General features: G+C 35.0%; 2 protein-coding genes across 2 annotated transcripts; one reads left to right on the forward strand and one right to left on the reverse strand.

Annotated features, from left to right (window-relative positions):
• Window positions 1-1,628: 1,628 nt before the first annotated feature.
• LOC132192339 (maltase-glucoamylase, intestinal protein) lies at window positions 1,629-4,886 on the forward strand. The gene is made up of 4 exons (XM_059607646.2): window positions 1,629-1,723; window positions 1,828-2,068; window positions 2,193-2,248; window positions 4,674-4,886. Exons 1-4 carry the CDS (start codon window positions 1,685-1,687, stop codon window positions 4,845-4,847), a joined length of 510 nt encoding a protein of 169 aa, XP_059463629.2. The 5' UTR covers window positions 1,629-1,684; the 3' UTR covers window positions 4,848-4,886.
• Window positions 4,887-6,259: 1,373 nt separating this feature from the next.
• Window positions 6,260-6,951, reverse strand: LOC148583367 (uncharacterized protein At4g02000-like). The gene is made up of 2 exons (XM_088511383.1): window positions 6,805-6,951; window positions 6,260-6,682 (listed from the first exon to the last, which is right to left on the reverse strand). The coding sequence occupies exons 1-2, from the start codon at window positions 6,949-6,951 to the stop codon at window positions 6,260-6,262; spliced, it is 570 nt and encodes a 189-aa protein (XP_088367509.1).
• Between the last annotated feature and the right edge of the window lie 7,657 nt (window positions 6,952-14,608).

Here is a 14,608-nt window from a genome sequence, read left to right on the forward strand (position 1 = left end):
TAAACGTATAGAAATTGATTCAATCAGCCATTTTCTTTGGTCATTTTTAAATTAATTGTTTTCTTCTTCTTCTTTTCAATGAGATTATATGATATTCTCGTAATCAAAATAAAGCAGTCATGACTATGATATTGGTATAAATAGAACCACATGCACCAAATAGTTACTCTTGAATTTCTATTTCATTATTTCTTTTTTTCTCCAAGCAAATGGTTGGTCTTGGTTTATGGAAAATATTAAATTCAATGTAGATGCGACGAGTACCAATTAATCAAATCATTTGGATACTTTATACCATAGAGGAAGGAGTGCAGAAGGCACTATACACGTTTAATTATTTTATTTTGAGTCGTGAAAAGATTTGAGATTTTGAGGGAAAGATTTTGGTTTGAAGGAAAGATTTAAACGTGTGGATGGCTTATTTCCTATGGTAGTCTCTTCACCCAGAATTTCGAGTACCGAACAAAAGGTTCTTGAAAATCACAGGGAAAAATACACTTTATCCCTATAATGTTTTACTTCATTTGCAATTTGTCCTTCAATGTTTAAAAATTAACAATATACTGCAACAAAGTATAAAAAAACTACAATGTGACCCATCCGTTAATCATTTTCGTCTAATTTAATCAAAAATTTCGCACATGCGGTGCATTTGTTCATTTTTTTTTCTTTCTTTAATTTTCAAGATTGCCCTATATTTTTTTGATGGAATTTCAAAAATGGCCCTAATTTTTAAAAAATAAAAATAAAAATTGGGGGAGGCTGGCAACCTCCTTTGGCCATGGAGTGGCCGAAACCACCCTCAGCCACCCCCAAACGGCCAGATTGGGGGTGGCAATCCATCCCCAAGGGGCCAAATGGGGGTGACCGAAACCATCCTCAAACTCTTTGGCCACCCCCAATCCAGCTAGATGGGGGTGGCCATGGCCAAAGGGAGTGGCCGTAGCCATTCTTGATTTTATTTGTTGCTATTTTTTATTATTTTTTTAAAATACAAAGGCAATTAGATCTTTTCAATAATTTTCGTTAGAGAAAACAGAAATTATTGACGAACGAGTCACATTGCAAATTTTTGATATTTTATTGGGGTCTATTGTCAATTTTTAAACATTTGAAATTGAATTAGAAATGAGGTAAAACAAATAAAGTGCATTTTACCAAAAAAAAAAAATTCAATATCGCAAAACAATAGGCTGCAATTTCATCTCAAACTATCGCAAGTTCTTTAAACATGCGAGAAGTGTATACTATTTTAATAATCCCATTAAAAAAATTATATGTTTCATAATTTCTCATATGCTAAAAGGCTCTGGAAAATTATAAATTGGGATAAAAAAAATTCTTATTTCAATTTTCATAGCCAACACAATTAAGATAAGAGTAATTCTTTTATAATTTTTTACACTTGTTTGCAATTGATTAGAGTCAAAAGTTGTAATCATTTAACGACCTCCAATTGTATATTGACAGGTATTAAAAATTATGAAAACATTATATATCTAGCATTTTTCTTAAGATAATATTTACCAGAAAGTTTACAATAAAAAAAGAAAATCTTGAGTAATAACTTCTTATTAATCATAACAAAAAAATATTTACAAAACTTGATAAAATATAAAAACCAAAGAAAGTCAACACTGATGTTCTATTCTCTTCTCTCTTTCACTCTCTCCGTGTCTCTACAATGGCTGAAGAAGAACCTGCTCCACATCCTCGTCCCACTGTAATCTGTCTCGCTTTATTCTTTGTTAGCATGGGCTTTATACATACCTAACTCTGATCAAATTTGTTTTCTATTCCTTTATTTTCTTTAATTCTATCAAACAGTTTTTGGAGGTTAAATGCAAAAGTTCTGGCAAGACAAGGCGCTTTGCCGTTGGTACAGACGCGGGATTTGCTTTATCACTAATAAATCGGAGATTGGAAACGGGCAAACCCCTTGCTTTGCATATCGAAGCTCTCAAAGAAGGAGAGGAACCCATTGCTTTTGGGCCCAATTCCGCTCTCGTCGACTACGGCCGTGGCTGGAAGCTGCAGACCGTCATCGAGCTCGATTTTGATTACGCTGGTAATTGGGTTTTGTGGGTTTCACACAATTTTATTTGTTACTTCTAATGTGTGTTTGGAAATGAGGATTCATAATTCATTTTGTTGTTTTTGGTGATGTTGAATGTATTTGACACTGTTTTCAGGGGTTTCAAAAGGGGAAGGGGTCCGGCCGGTGACGACCAGATTTTCTACAGTACCGGTAACTCTTTGTTTTTTTTCCCCTCATTATCTGTTTGGGTTAAATGGATGCGTAGTGTATCTGATAAAGGAAGGGTTAGCGTGAAGGTGTGAGGTTTTGCTATCGTTAGGGTGGGCGCTGATAAATTTAATTTTTTGTTTCCAGACATTTTTGCGAACACCCGACTCTGTTGAGTGGTTGGTTTAGGAAAGCATTTGGTTTAGAGATATCATTGTGTGATATTAAAAGCGGAGATGGTTAAAGAATGCATTTTTTAAGAAAATAAAACGGAAACTACTCTTACCCCTCGAAGCCCTTGAACTGGCGCACTGAGTTGTAGTTTGGAGGTACATGTAAGATTAGGGTGGTAGTTTGTGGGAGTAAAGGGTAATTTATCTTATATGAAGATCATACAATATATGTTCTCTTATCCTTGTTTACTTGACATCTCTTCGATCTGTATGGTCAAATTTCCAAATTGAAAAACAGCATATGGACATGTGCCATATTTGTTACTTTCATACTATATAGTAGCGTTCTGTGAGGTTGAACACTTTTATGAACTTAAAACGACATATTGACTTGTGTCCACTTCGTTAGAAATATTGCAGTATGGTTTTCAAGCATATGATCTTCTCTTCCTTTTTTGTTCTCGGTGGTGCGTGTAGGCATGTCCGTTGACTTTTGTTGTTAGAGTTCCGTTCTTTTTCATTCTGCATTAGGCATTTGAGTTTGAGAGTTGATAAGAGTTATGGGGTTGTTAAGGTGGTGTTCAATTGAATCCAAAGCAGTTGAGTTGGCGGTGGAGGGTAGTTTTTCTATGGTTCGGATTCTTGAAAGATGCAGGGGTATTGTTCGATCCATTTACTGTTCAATTGTTGGAATTGTTACCCCTGCATCTTTTTCTTATCACGTGGCACGCCAACACAAACTTTCATAGCGGCTCACTTGGAGCTTTCTTGTGGATCTAGTGAGTGGAAAGTAAGTGCTACAATGGCGATTACAATGGGAAGCAAGGTTGTATGGCAGAGCGACTCATGATTGGGTGGTGGATATCTTTGCCCTCGTTTTTTAATTTATTGTATTTAGTTCAAGTAAGATGGGAAGGTGAAGACAAGCTTTGGTGGGCCCCCTCCAAAAGAGGATTGCTCGATGTTAGATTCTTATACAGCATCCTGATTTGTGGTCCAGGCTTTGTTTTCCTTCAGAAGAGTATTTGGCGGAATAAGATTCCTTTGAGGGTAGCTTTTTTTACTTGGTCCGCAGCACTAGGAAAGATCCTTATCATGGACAATCTTAGGAACGGTAGGTCATTGTGTTGTGGTTGAAAGGTGATTTATGTGTAAGAGTAATGGGAAATCCGTTGACCATCTTCTTCTCCCATGTGAGGCAGCTTGTGCCTTACGGAATGTTTATATATATTTTTTTAGTTGCTTGGTATCTTGAGTTATACCTAGATGAGTAGTTAATTTTTTTGCTTGTTGGTGGATTGTTGGTAGCACTTGGAGTTTGTGGTGTTTTTGGAGGGAAATAAATTATAAAAATTTTGAGGCCAGCGAGTAGACATTGGAGTATTTTTTTTTTCAATACTCTTTATCTTGGACAGCTGCATGTGTATCCCCTTTGGTGCTTACTTTTTATGATTTCCTTTTCTTTCTTTTTTTTCTCTTTCTAGTTAGGTAATTTCTCTTGTATACTTCCTGTGTGCTTGGGGAGCGCCTTACGTTTTTAATAATTTCTCAATTACTTATTTAAAAAAAAAAAACAAAGGTTAGATTCACTCTAGAGCAATGTTCTGTGAGGTTGGACACTTTTATGGACTTTAAAACAGCATATTGACATGTGCCCACTTTGTTCGATTCATGCTATAGCAACATTCTGTATTGTTGGACATTTTTATGAACTTCCATCGCATCTCCATGATCTCTTTTTATCCTTCACTTCCTTGTACGGCTAGTGCACACGTGCCCAAAAATACTTCTGCAATAAGTCATCCTCCTTTTTTGACTCTTTCTAATCTTATTTACTATTTTGTGATATTGAGATCAATAGAGAAGATTTGTTCGTCGATGGTTGCAATATATGACCTTCCTGTGGGCATAGCATAATGATGATGTTATGAATTCTCTTGTTGATAAAAATAATAAAGCAAAATTTCTTATCTGGTGATTTAAGATGATGGGCGTGCGTTCAAGATTGGCTCTTTTGGTTGACTGCATTTGAAGAATGTATTTCAGACATCTCTCTCCGTTCTTTTAGACTTCCATCTATGATCAAATCTGACAGTCTTTTGCATCATTTGCTTTATAAGTTGATTGTTTCATTTAAGGCTCCGTTTGCTTCGACGTAACATGTTTTCCATTTAGAAAATGTTTTCAGCAGAAAACATTTTCTTGAAAACTGAATTCATTTGCTGATATACTTTTCATTTGTTGACTTTTTGTAGAGCACTGGTGGCTCACTTCCTGCTAAGGGTGAGGATTCAAAACCAGAAATCAGTTTTGTGTACATTGGAAGAATAATATTAGCTTTCATTTTGATTTTTGTGCTTGGTGCAATATTCACACTGGCTCTTGAGAGTCTTCCCAGATTGATATTGTATATTAAGTCAGCCATGTAATATCTATTGTTAATATGGAACAGATATTTTGGTTTTGTATGGAACAATTTGTAATATTCTCTTAATAATATCATGAAATGATGCATTGTAAGTGTCAGAATTTCCACAAGGCAAGGGTTACAGCCACCGTCAATTAGAAGTCATCTATTGAGAGAACCAAAGACCTATCTTGAAAATTTTCGGCCTTACATGCTGGCTGAACTTTTTCAAAATGACCTTCCGGGGTAAGTCTATTGTAGGGGAGCAAACCGTTGCATCAATGTGCTGATTCCTGATTTTTTTTTTTTCCACCCCAATGTGTGTCATCCATAATAAAGCCAGCCCCCCACTATGTCTCACACAATCCATCACAAACATATTGTCAAAACCCAGTTGAACCCGCACCCGCTCCATGTTAACAATATGCAACTTGGTTTTTATAAGGAAAACCATCTCGAGCTTATTTTGCTTCACCATCCGGCGAAGTTTTCAAACTGTTCGAGGATGTTCAAGCTCTCGACAATTCTAACTTATAATACTCATTGCGGTCGGTGGGACTGTGTTACAGCCATCGCCATTCCCGATCCATATCCATCCTCCCATATCACCTCCGCACTAGGCTTTTGAAAATGTCCTCCTTTTGTACGTCCTTTCTTGAGTATCTCCTCTCCTCCATCTTTGATGTCTCCCATCTTGCGTTTACCTAGGGATTCCACGCTATTACTCACATGTGACCCTACCTGTTCCAACCTTGCTCTACGCTTCCATGTAGTATCACTGGCACGTCTCCTTGTTGATCCCTCCCCCACATTTGCTCCTTGCATCTTTTTTTCCATGTCAGCCATAGTAAAAAAATTACCCTTCATTGTGGGCCCCAACGAAGGTGGCTTAGTGGTTGGTCCCTTGCCCATGTCTTTGCTTAGTGGGATAAAATCATCAACATGCATCCCCTCATGCAGGGACGGATTTAGGGGACCAGTGGCGCCATACCTCCACACCCCCACCCCCCAAAATTACAAGGAAAAAAAATTTTAAGGCAAAAAAAAGAAGTAAAAAAGTAATAATAATTTAAGGTATTTTTTGTCAATTGGTCTCTCCCCAAAAAAATTTTGGCCCTTGATACTCCCAAACTCAAAGCTAGCTCTATCCCTGATGCACATGTTCAGCAACGGATACTTTAGGACTCGCCAACTCATTCAAAATATCATTTATGTTCCCACCGAATCCCTCCCCCTCATGTGCCTTGACTTTTTGCAGATTCTCCTCGGCTTGACTAGAAGATTTTGTCCCCCCAAAAACTTTCGCGTTTACCATGGTTTCCTTCAACGATTCCTGTAGCAAATTGTTTCCGTTATGGTCACTCATATTCTCCCCCAGTATCCTCCGCCCAGTGAAGACGCCCTCAACCATGGCCCGAACTCAATAACACTCTCCTAGTGACACATCTTGCTTCTGAGTGGGCATCCTAGATTCCCATGGTTGATTACTACACAGTAAAAACATAATTTTGGAAGACGTTCATATTGGACTGCAATCCAAATCGGGTTTCCTTGTAGTTTGAGCATCCTCCCCCTGACAAGAGGTTTTGCCAAATCCACCATAATTTTGACACGTAAAAATTCATCCCATCTAATGCCATCTGCACCAATATCAACCACCTCCACCACCTCTACTGAGGAACCAATCTTCCACCCAGTGACCTGGTTCATGCATGCCAAAGGTAGATTCACCATTCTCACCCAAAAAGCTGCTCTGTCAAAAGTGAACTTAGATTGGTTTGGTGGAGTCAAACCATCAAAGTCCTCAATGAGAAGGAGGCTCCCTTCAAACACCCAAGGCCTTCCTTCCAAAATCCTCTGTTTATCCCACGTGTTAGTAAATTCCACCAAGAACAAATTTTCCCCAGTACTTGGAAAGAAAGTATCCCCAATAGTTTCCACCAATGCATTAGGGTTGTTTTGATCATCTCCTTACTCACCATTCGATCTGCAATCAGTTTCCCCAGCACGCATGATTGTCCCCGCGTTACCACTTCCTTCAACTCCTCATCCGGTGTATCCAATTCCACACTTTCTTCCTCTGTCAAGGAAAGATTCATCCACATCTTTGACAAGTCGTCTGCCATGTTCATGATCTCTCTCAATTTCATGTTCACCTTCCACCGCCTCAAGGAGACATGGAAAACTTATCCTTCTCTCGTAGGTTTCTAGAGAGAAAATTGTTTGATTTTTTTACATGTAGTTAAAAATTCAATTAATACAACTTACTACTGTTTATAAGTCTCAAAACTATATTTCATTAAAATGGCCTACAAGTCAACTAGATTTGCAAGTACCCTTCTGGTTCATCTTCCTCCTATGCGGCTATTGCTGTAAAATTCAACAATTTTACAAGTGAAATTGCAAATCCACGACTCAATGAGCGAAAACCTCCAATGAAATTGTGTATGATGTGAGTCATCTTGTTCTTAAAAAACCTTTCTCTTTTGTTTTATTGAAAATATAAATACAAAATTGAGAGTTAAATCGAGGCAAACCTTTCCTTAAGATAGATGCTCAATTTCTTAAAATACCGTACATTTCATTTACTAGCAAATAATAACAGCAGGCAACATATTTAAAACAAAACATGCTTTGCGAACTCTAGGGTTGGCTCAAGCCCTAGGGGAGGGCGAGGCCCCCAATTTAATAAGGCCTAAAAAAAAATTTGGACAAAACAAATTTAAGGCCCAAATTTTTTTTTTTTTTTTTTTTTTTTTCCATAAAAACTTAAGGCTTTTAATCATGATAAGTAAGTAATATAAATAAGGCCTCACTTTAAAAATGCCAAAAAAAAAAAAAAAAAAAATTCAAAAAAATTTAAGCTCAATTTTTTTTTTTTTTTTAATAAGACCTAAAAAAAAATTTCATCAAAATTTAAGGCTTCAATTTAATAAGGCCCCAATTAATAAGCCCATTATAAATTCTAGAAATAATTCAAGAAAAAAAAAAAGAAAAAAAAAACTGATTTATTAATTATTATAAATGATGAGAATTTGGTAAGAAATTCTCATCATTACAAATAAAATATTATTGATTTATTTCCTATTTTATTATCTAGGGATAGCTAGGCAACGGCAAAAAACATAGACTCCATAGAATATAATGCTGGCTAACAGGGAGCATTTTAAATACAACTCTCTGTCCCTCTTCACCAATTGACATATTAAATTATATAAAAAGATTTGATTCTTTTCCAAATGCATATATCGCTTATAGAATTTTTTCAAAATTAAAATTGATAAAATCCTACCTAAGATCAACAATGTCACAAGAGAGATTAAATGGATTAACCATATTATCAATTGAAAGAAAAATGTTAGAAAATCTTGAATATAAAAACTTAATCAGTAATTTTGCATCTCAAAAAGCGAGAAGAATGTTTTTTAAATAAAAATATAATATTAATATTAATTTTTAAATAAGGCCCAATTTCAAAGTTTTGCCTAAGGCCTCAAAATACATTGAGCTGACCCTGGTGAACTCAAGTATACATATATATATACACTTGGAGAAACTTCATTTAACCCCTTCAAATTTTACAATTACTCCCTAAACTTTAAAAATTCTTAATTTAGTATATTCAAATTTTTAAGAAATTTTTGCAATTTCACCCATACCATTAGGATTTGGGGTTAAATCAGACAGTATAGGTAAATTGCCCCTTATACCATTGTATTTAAAAATTATTTTTAAATAATTAAATATTCTGAGAAAAAAAATGGAACCCAGATCAGCCCAGCATCAACTCGCTTTTTTGTGTGTTTTTATCATTTTTTTATTATTTTTTATTTTTTTTAGGATTTAATAGAAAATTCTAATAAATTAGTGACATTGCAAACTTTTAATAGTTGAATACACTAAATTGAAAGTTTTCGAAGATTAGGGAATGATTGCACAATCGCTAAAAATTTTGGGTGATTAAATGGAGTTTCCTCCATTTTCTTTTATTAAGAACATTTTTCTCTCTAGCTTGTCTAACTTTTCTTTTCCATTTCTTTTATCATCTTATTATACATCTATTCTTGAATTAGGACGATTTCTCTCATGACCAAGCACTAGTTCGACACCATGGGAAAAATTGGCCACACCTTGACCGCTTACCGGACCGTTGCCATGTGTGACCCACTCAGCATTCTCTCTCTCTCTCTCTCTCTCTCTCTATATATATATATATAAAGAATGATCATACCCTTATTAGGTCTGTTTATTTGTCTTATAAATATTACTTATTTAATAAGATAAATAAGGTCGTCTTAATATCAATTTTCAATAATGCATAATTTTTCTAACATAAATATTAAAAATTAACCCCATAGGATGATTCAAGTGGTGAAGGCCTTAGAACTTGGTGACATCCTCATTATATCTAAAGTTTGAATCATCTCGAGTGCAAACAATTCTTTGGAGCCATGTTTGCGGCAAAGCCAAGTCTTACCCGATCCGTGCCAGTGGACGCTTTGCACGGGGCACATCCGAAATATTCCTTTTAGGAGCAAGTATACAAAGTGGCCATGCCTTAGAACATCTCCAAGAGAAGAGGCAAATCATTCGTAATGGTCATATATGACTATTATTAACCTTTTTTCCTCTTTAGTAAAATAGTGTTTTTGCAGTTTTTCTTTTTAGTATGAATAATAAATAGGCTGATTAGCTTATTCACTATTCACACTATAAACTTTGTTTATTATTATTTTTGTCTCATTTTCTTCCTTCCACTCTCTCTCTCTCATCATCTTTCTTCCACACTCTTAATTTTCTACACAAAATAATATTTAAAGAAAATAGATAGTACGATAAAGAATCTGCTAGAGTGTGTATGAAAAAATGAATAGCTAAAGTTAAAAAAAAAAATAATTTTTAAGGCAACAGCTATCGGGATATTATGCACTCTTAACACGAAACCTTTTTATCTCAAAGGCCTGGAGGAGGCTCAAGTATCATGGATGCTTACACTATGCATGATGTAGATAAGAGCGATAATAGATAATGCGTTCCCGAGTTGTACGTTGAAAATAATTTATAAATAAATTGTTAGTGGATACATTGTTTAAAAACATAGTGTTTAATATTATGCTGAAAAAATAAAATAAAATAAAATAAAATAAGCGACGAGCTAAAAGGTAATTATGTTTGACGGAACTCTATTTGGTTTGGTCAGGCCAACATATATATATATATATATATCCTCCCTCCCTCACGTGCATTCATGGTTAAATGGATAATAAATAAACTGAATGACTAAATAGAAGAAGAAAAATACAGGAGTTAAATCATGTAATTATATTATTCCTGTGAATCATTCTTTTCTATTATATAATTTTATTAACGAAGAAATACATCGTAAAAGGGTTATTACAAAATTTGTTACGTTATCGTAAATGAATTGTACATTTAATTCACTAATGACTAACTGCTCAAACAAGAAAGACACAGCAAATGTACATCACCTTTCTTCTTTTTTTCAATTGGCAGTGAATAATATTTATGCTGAGACATGTGTTATGACTCTGGATGGTCATGCTTATACTTTGACGTCTCTTATCTGTTGGAACGAGTTTAATTTTTGTTATCCGGTTCTTTGGACCGCACAATAAAAGCTTGGGCTTTGAATGAAGGAGGTCACTTGGAAGCAATCTATACACACAGTGAAGATCAGGCAAGTTATTCAAGCACCACAATCCTTAAATAACTTACGTCTTCTTCATTGTATGTATAGATTACTTCCAAGTTACCCCCTTCACTCAGAGCCCAAGCCTATATTGTGCAGTCCAAAGAACTAGATAACAAACACTCGTCCCAGTAGATAAGAGACGTCACGTACAGTATTAGCATGACCATCCAGTGTCATAATACACTCAAAAGTTTTATGATCCCAAACTTGTAACACGTAATAGAGATAATATGAAGAGTGATAAAAGAAACAGTCAAGCAACTACTAATATCAACATTAAGTCAAATAGCTAGCTTTATCAAAATATTTTGCAAAATATTTACATAGTTTATAAACTCAATTAATCAAGTGAAGAAACACAATCATGATAGTCTCAATTGCTTTAAATCTGAAAAATAATGGAATGACATAATTGCTTAAGATAAACAAGGGCATAAACACTACCTATATGTTGCAAAGAGGATAAAAGTAATCAAATAACATCCAATTAATAATAAAAAAATAAGACAAAAGGTCAGCAGCAAGAAAACGCAGTTAGAAGTAAATCTGACTTTTATGCTTGAAGCATCCAGAACAACGAAAAAGTAGTTCAATTTGCAGCTACCATAAGAGAAGAGAAAGAAGCAAAATACCATCATTTTTTAAAAAATAAAAATCAAACGTGTTTCATCAATTCACTACTAACGAGAAAAAAAATATATAAGTGCAAGTAATAATGAACCCTTTTAGAATTCAATAATAAAAAATCCCACAAACACAAAGTCAAAACCACTAACAAAATCAAATTTGATTGACATGAATTCATTGAACAACAAAGAAAGAAATATTGTAAGTAATTAGAATTAGCTAGGTCGTACCTGGCCTATTCTATTCTCCCTATCTTTAGTCATGAATAGGGATTGATAGAAGGAAAGCCCTTTTTTCTTCGAGATAAGGTTAGTGTTTCGTGTGTATACGATGGCTTTTCCGTAAAAGAGAACGACAAGACTCGGTTTAATAGTGGAAGAGTCATTGCCTGGCCTCCAGCAAAAAGCATCTCATCAGTTGTTGCCATGGCATAGACTAGGCCAATCAGTCCATTGAGATCATATTCAGCATCTGACTCTGTGTTCAATGCCTGCAACATCATCAACAATGCTAGATTGAGCATACATATCGAACAATCATACAGAATATTAACAACAACAACGATAAGAAAGTTAAAACAATAACAAAGCAAAACATACTGAGGGTAGAGCTTACCTTAACAACATTTGGCATGCCAATGAACACCCAAACAGCTTCACTAATCATTGATCTTTATCGGCACCAAGTTCAATGACACGAGCACACTGTCCTGTATGACAATCTCAAATCCAAACTGTTTTGTCACTGCTGCCTGTGTAAAGCCATTTTTTTTCTTTTATTCAGGAAGTGCAATCCCTGTGATAGCCTGTTATCATAAAAGTCTTAAATAAGGATTCTTCAAGATATTCAATAAAAACCAAACAAACATCAGTATACACATTACATATACTCTATTTGTGGAGAAAAGATACAAAAGATAGTAAAATAAATAAATAAATAAAAATTGCATGGGATGCTTTCTGTAGTTAGACCAGCTATTCCTGGTATTTCAATAGAACATACAAGAAACACAATATTAACACAGCATTACATTCATGAGAACTAGCTATTAATAAAAGTCTTGAAAAAGATACTGATTTTACATCAATAAATAGATTACAAATACTTAAATCTGATTTTTACTCAAGCACTGTACCAAAATTCATCCATAGAATAATCTCTCCATTTTATGCAGTATTTTGTCTTCTGCAACATTATACTATAATTTCTAGCTAATTCGAAGGGTACTTTTTCTTTTCTATTTTTTTTTTTTTTGATAAGTCCAGTAAGCATCATTCACAAATATCAAATATAAGTCAAAGAACATTATTATCAAGCATCAATAGTGCATTGGAACTTCTTGTTATATGTCTAGAATGTTTCTTCCATATTTTATGATCACATCTACTTTATCCATTTTATTTCTTCTCTGGCATTTTTTTAGAATGCATGCTTTACTAACTACAGCAATCATGTTGACAGTACAACCATACTTGTTTTTATACCTCAGATGGTGTTTAAGATTAAAAAATTCTGTTTTCGAATGCTACTATATATCCTATTTCACACAGCCCCACAGCCCAAATTGGGGCTATTTCAAGCTATCTTCCCAATTTGCGCTTCTAAGATTAACAACCCTCTAATGATACAACTAAGATGTTAAGTCAACTGGAAATTTGAAAGTCAAATATATATGCAAGTAATAGCAATATATATAACCTTCTGTTATTTTCCACATAAACTGAAATTCCTTATACAATTTGAGGTCCTTGTATAACATTCAAATACTAGAACAAATACGTATCACTAAGTATGATCATAGCGTAGAAATTGCAAATTAAAAATTTGGATAATTTATTTTAAAATGTTTTCAACAAAACAAGCAAACCCTAAATATAAAAACCTAAGAAAATAAAACCCTAGCAAAACTTGGAGTTCCATAGGCGTCAATGCTATATACATGATACAGATTCACACATTGAAGAAATTAAAACCCTAGAAAAACAAAATAATAGCTTTCAAAAATTGGCCTCCCAGCCTGGAGTTGACAGGAGCTCCGAAGACGTCGGTGAGTTTTTGAGCGTGGCCGCACTTCGTCTTTTCTCTTCTTCATGTCTTGATTGATCTCTCTCTCTCTCTTTCGCTCGGCATTCACAATCTGGCACAAGCTTTATTGACCTAGCCATGAGACAAACCGCTCACACCGAAACTATCCATTCTCAGCTCAAAGGCTAGGATAACACAACAAAACAATAACAAACAAATAAAACCAGCACCAATGGCAAGATCCAGCAAGAAAATGGCAGAGGAAACTTGGCGCATGAGATCCACACTCCGGCTCACACGAACCACATCCAGCGCGTGCCAAAAAGAAGAGAGAAAAAGTTCGTGTCTATAGAGCACAGTGGCACTGGGGAAAAGCGTGTAGTAGTGGCGTGTATGGGCTTGGTCCAGCGGCAAAAGAGTAGATCGGCAACACAAGGAGCCGATCTAAGTTTCCCAACAAAATATCGATGAAACCCAATTAAGCGCGATGAGAAGCCAAAAGAAGGGACGGCTGCTGCTGTTGCTGAATTTGGACGCTGCTACTTGGTTCCAAAATCAAACCATAGCAAAGAAAGCAAAGAATGAACCAAAAAAAGGGGGAGGAGAGGGATGGAAAGATTTTCATCCCCCCCTTTCAAGGTCTCACCGGAGAGGGACTAGAGAGAGGCTAGGGTTTTTTGGAAAAATCTTACCACAACCCATATGATATTAATCTCCAATAATGTATAATAAGATAAATAATTTATAATTTTTCTAAAATAAATATTAATAATGTATTTATTAATAGCTTTTTTTTTAGTCAAAAACTATTGGGATATTAGCATCTCCAATAGTATAGCTAAACTCCTCATATTAACTATATTAAACTAATATAAGGAGTTTTTGCTCTCCAAGCTTAACAGATTATCTACAGACCAGCTGGCAAAATGGACTAGGCAAAATGACACAAGATCAATAAAATAATGATTCTCAACGGTCACTTTGTGGTTGTTTACTGTTTTTGCATCACCGGAGAAAACGAGAGAAGGAGCTGGATCCACAATACCACAAACCCAACCTCCTTTGTCTGTCGATGCGAGAGAGAGAGAGAGAGAGAGAGAGAGACATTTTTTCCCTTTGTTTTTCTCTTTCAGATATCTCCCCTCTTCTTCAGTTCTTTGTGCGGTTGAAACCCTTGAGCCCATTTCATGTTCCGCTTGATGATTTTAGTAATTGATGCTTGAGGAAAAACTAGAGAGTTGGGTTGCTGGATGCGAAACCGATTGCAGGGAAAAATTAGATTCATTTGTTTTAATTCATTTGAATGTTTTATGGGGATTTTTTTAGATTATGAGGTACACAATTTTTCCCCATCAATGTTTTTATGGGGAAAAATTAGATGCAATTAATTGACAGAGGATTTTCATAGAATAAGATTT

This window comes from Corylus avellana, chromosome 10, assembly GCF_965113065.1.
Source record: "Corylus avellana chromosome 10, dhCorAvel1.hap1.2, whole genome shotgun sequence".
Classification (NCBI taxonomy): Eukaryota; Viridiplantae; Streptophyta; class Magnoliopsida; order Fagales; family Betulaceae; genus Corylus; species Corylus avellana.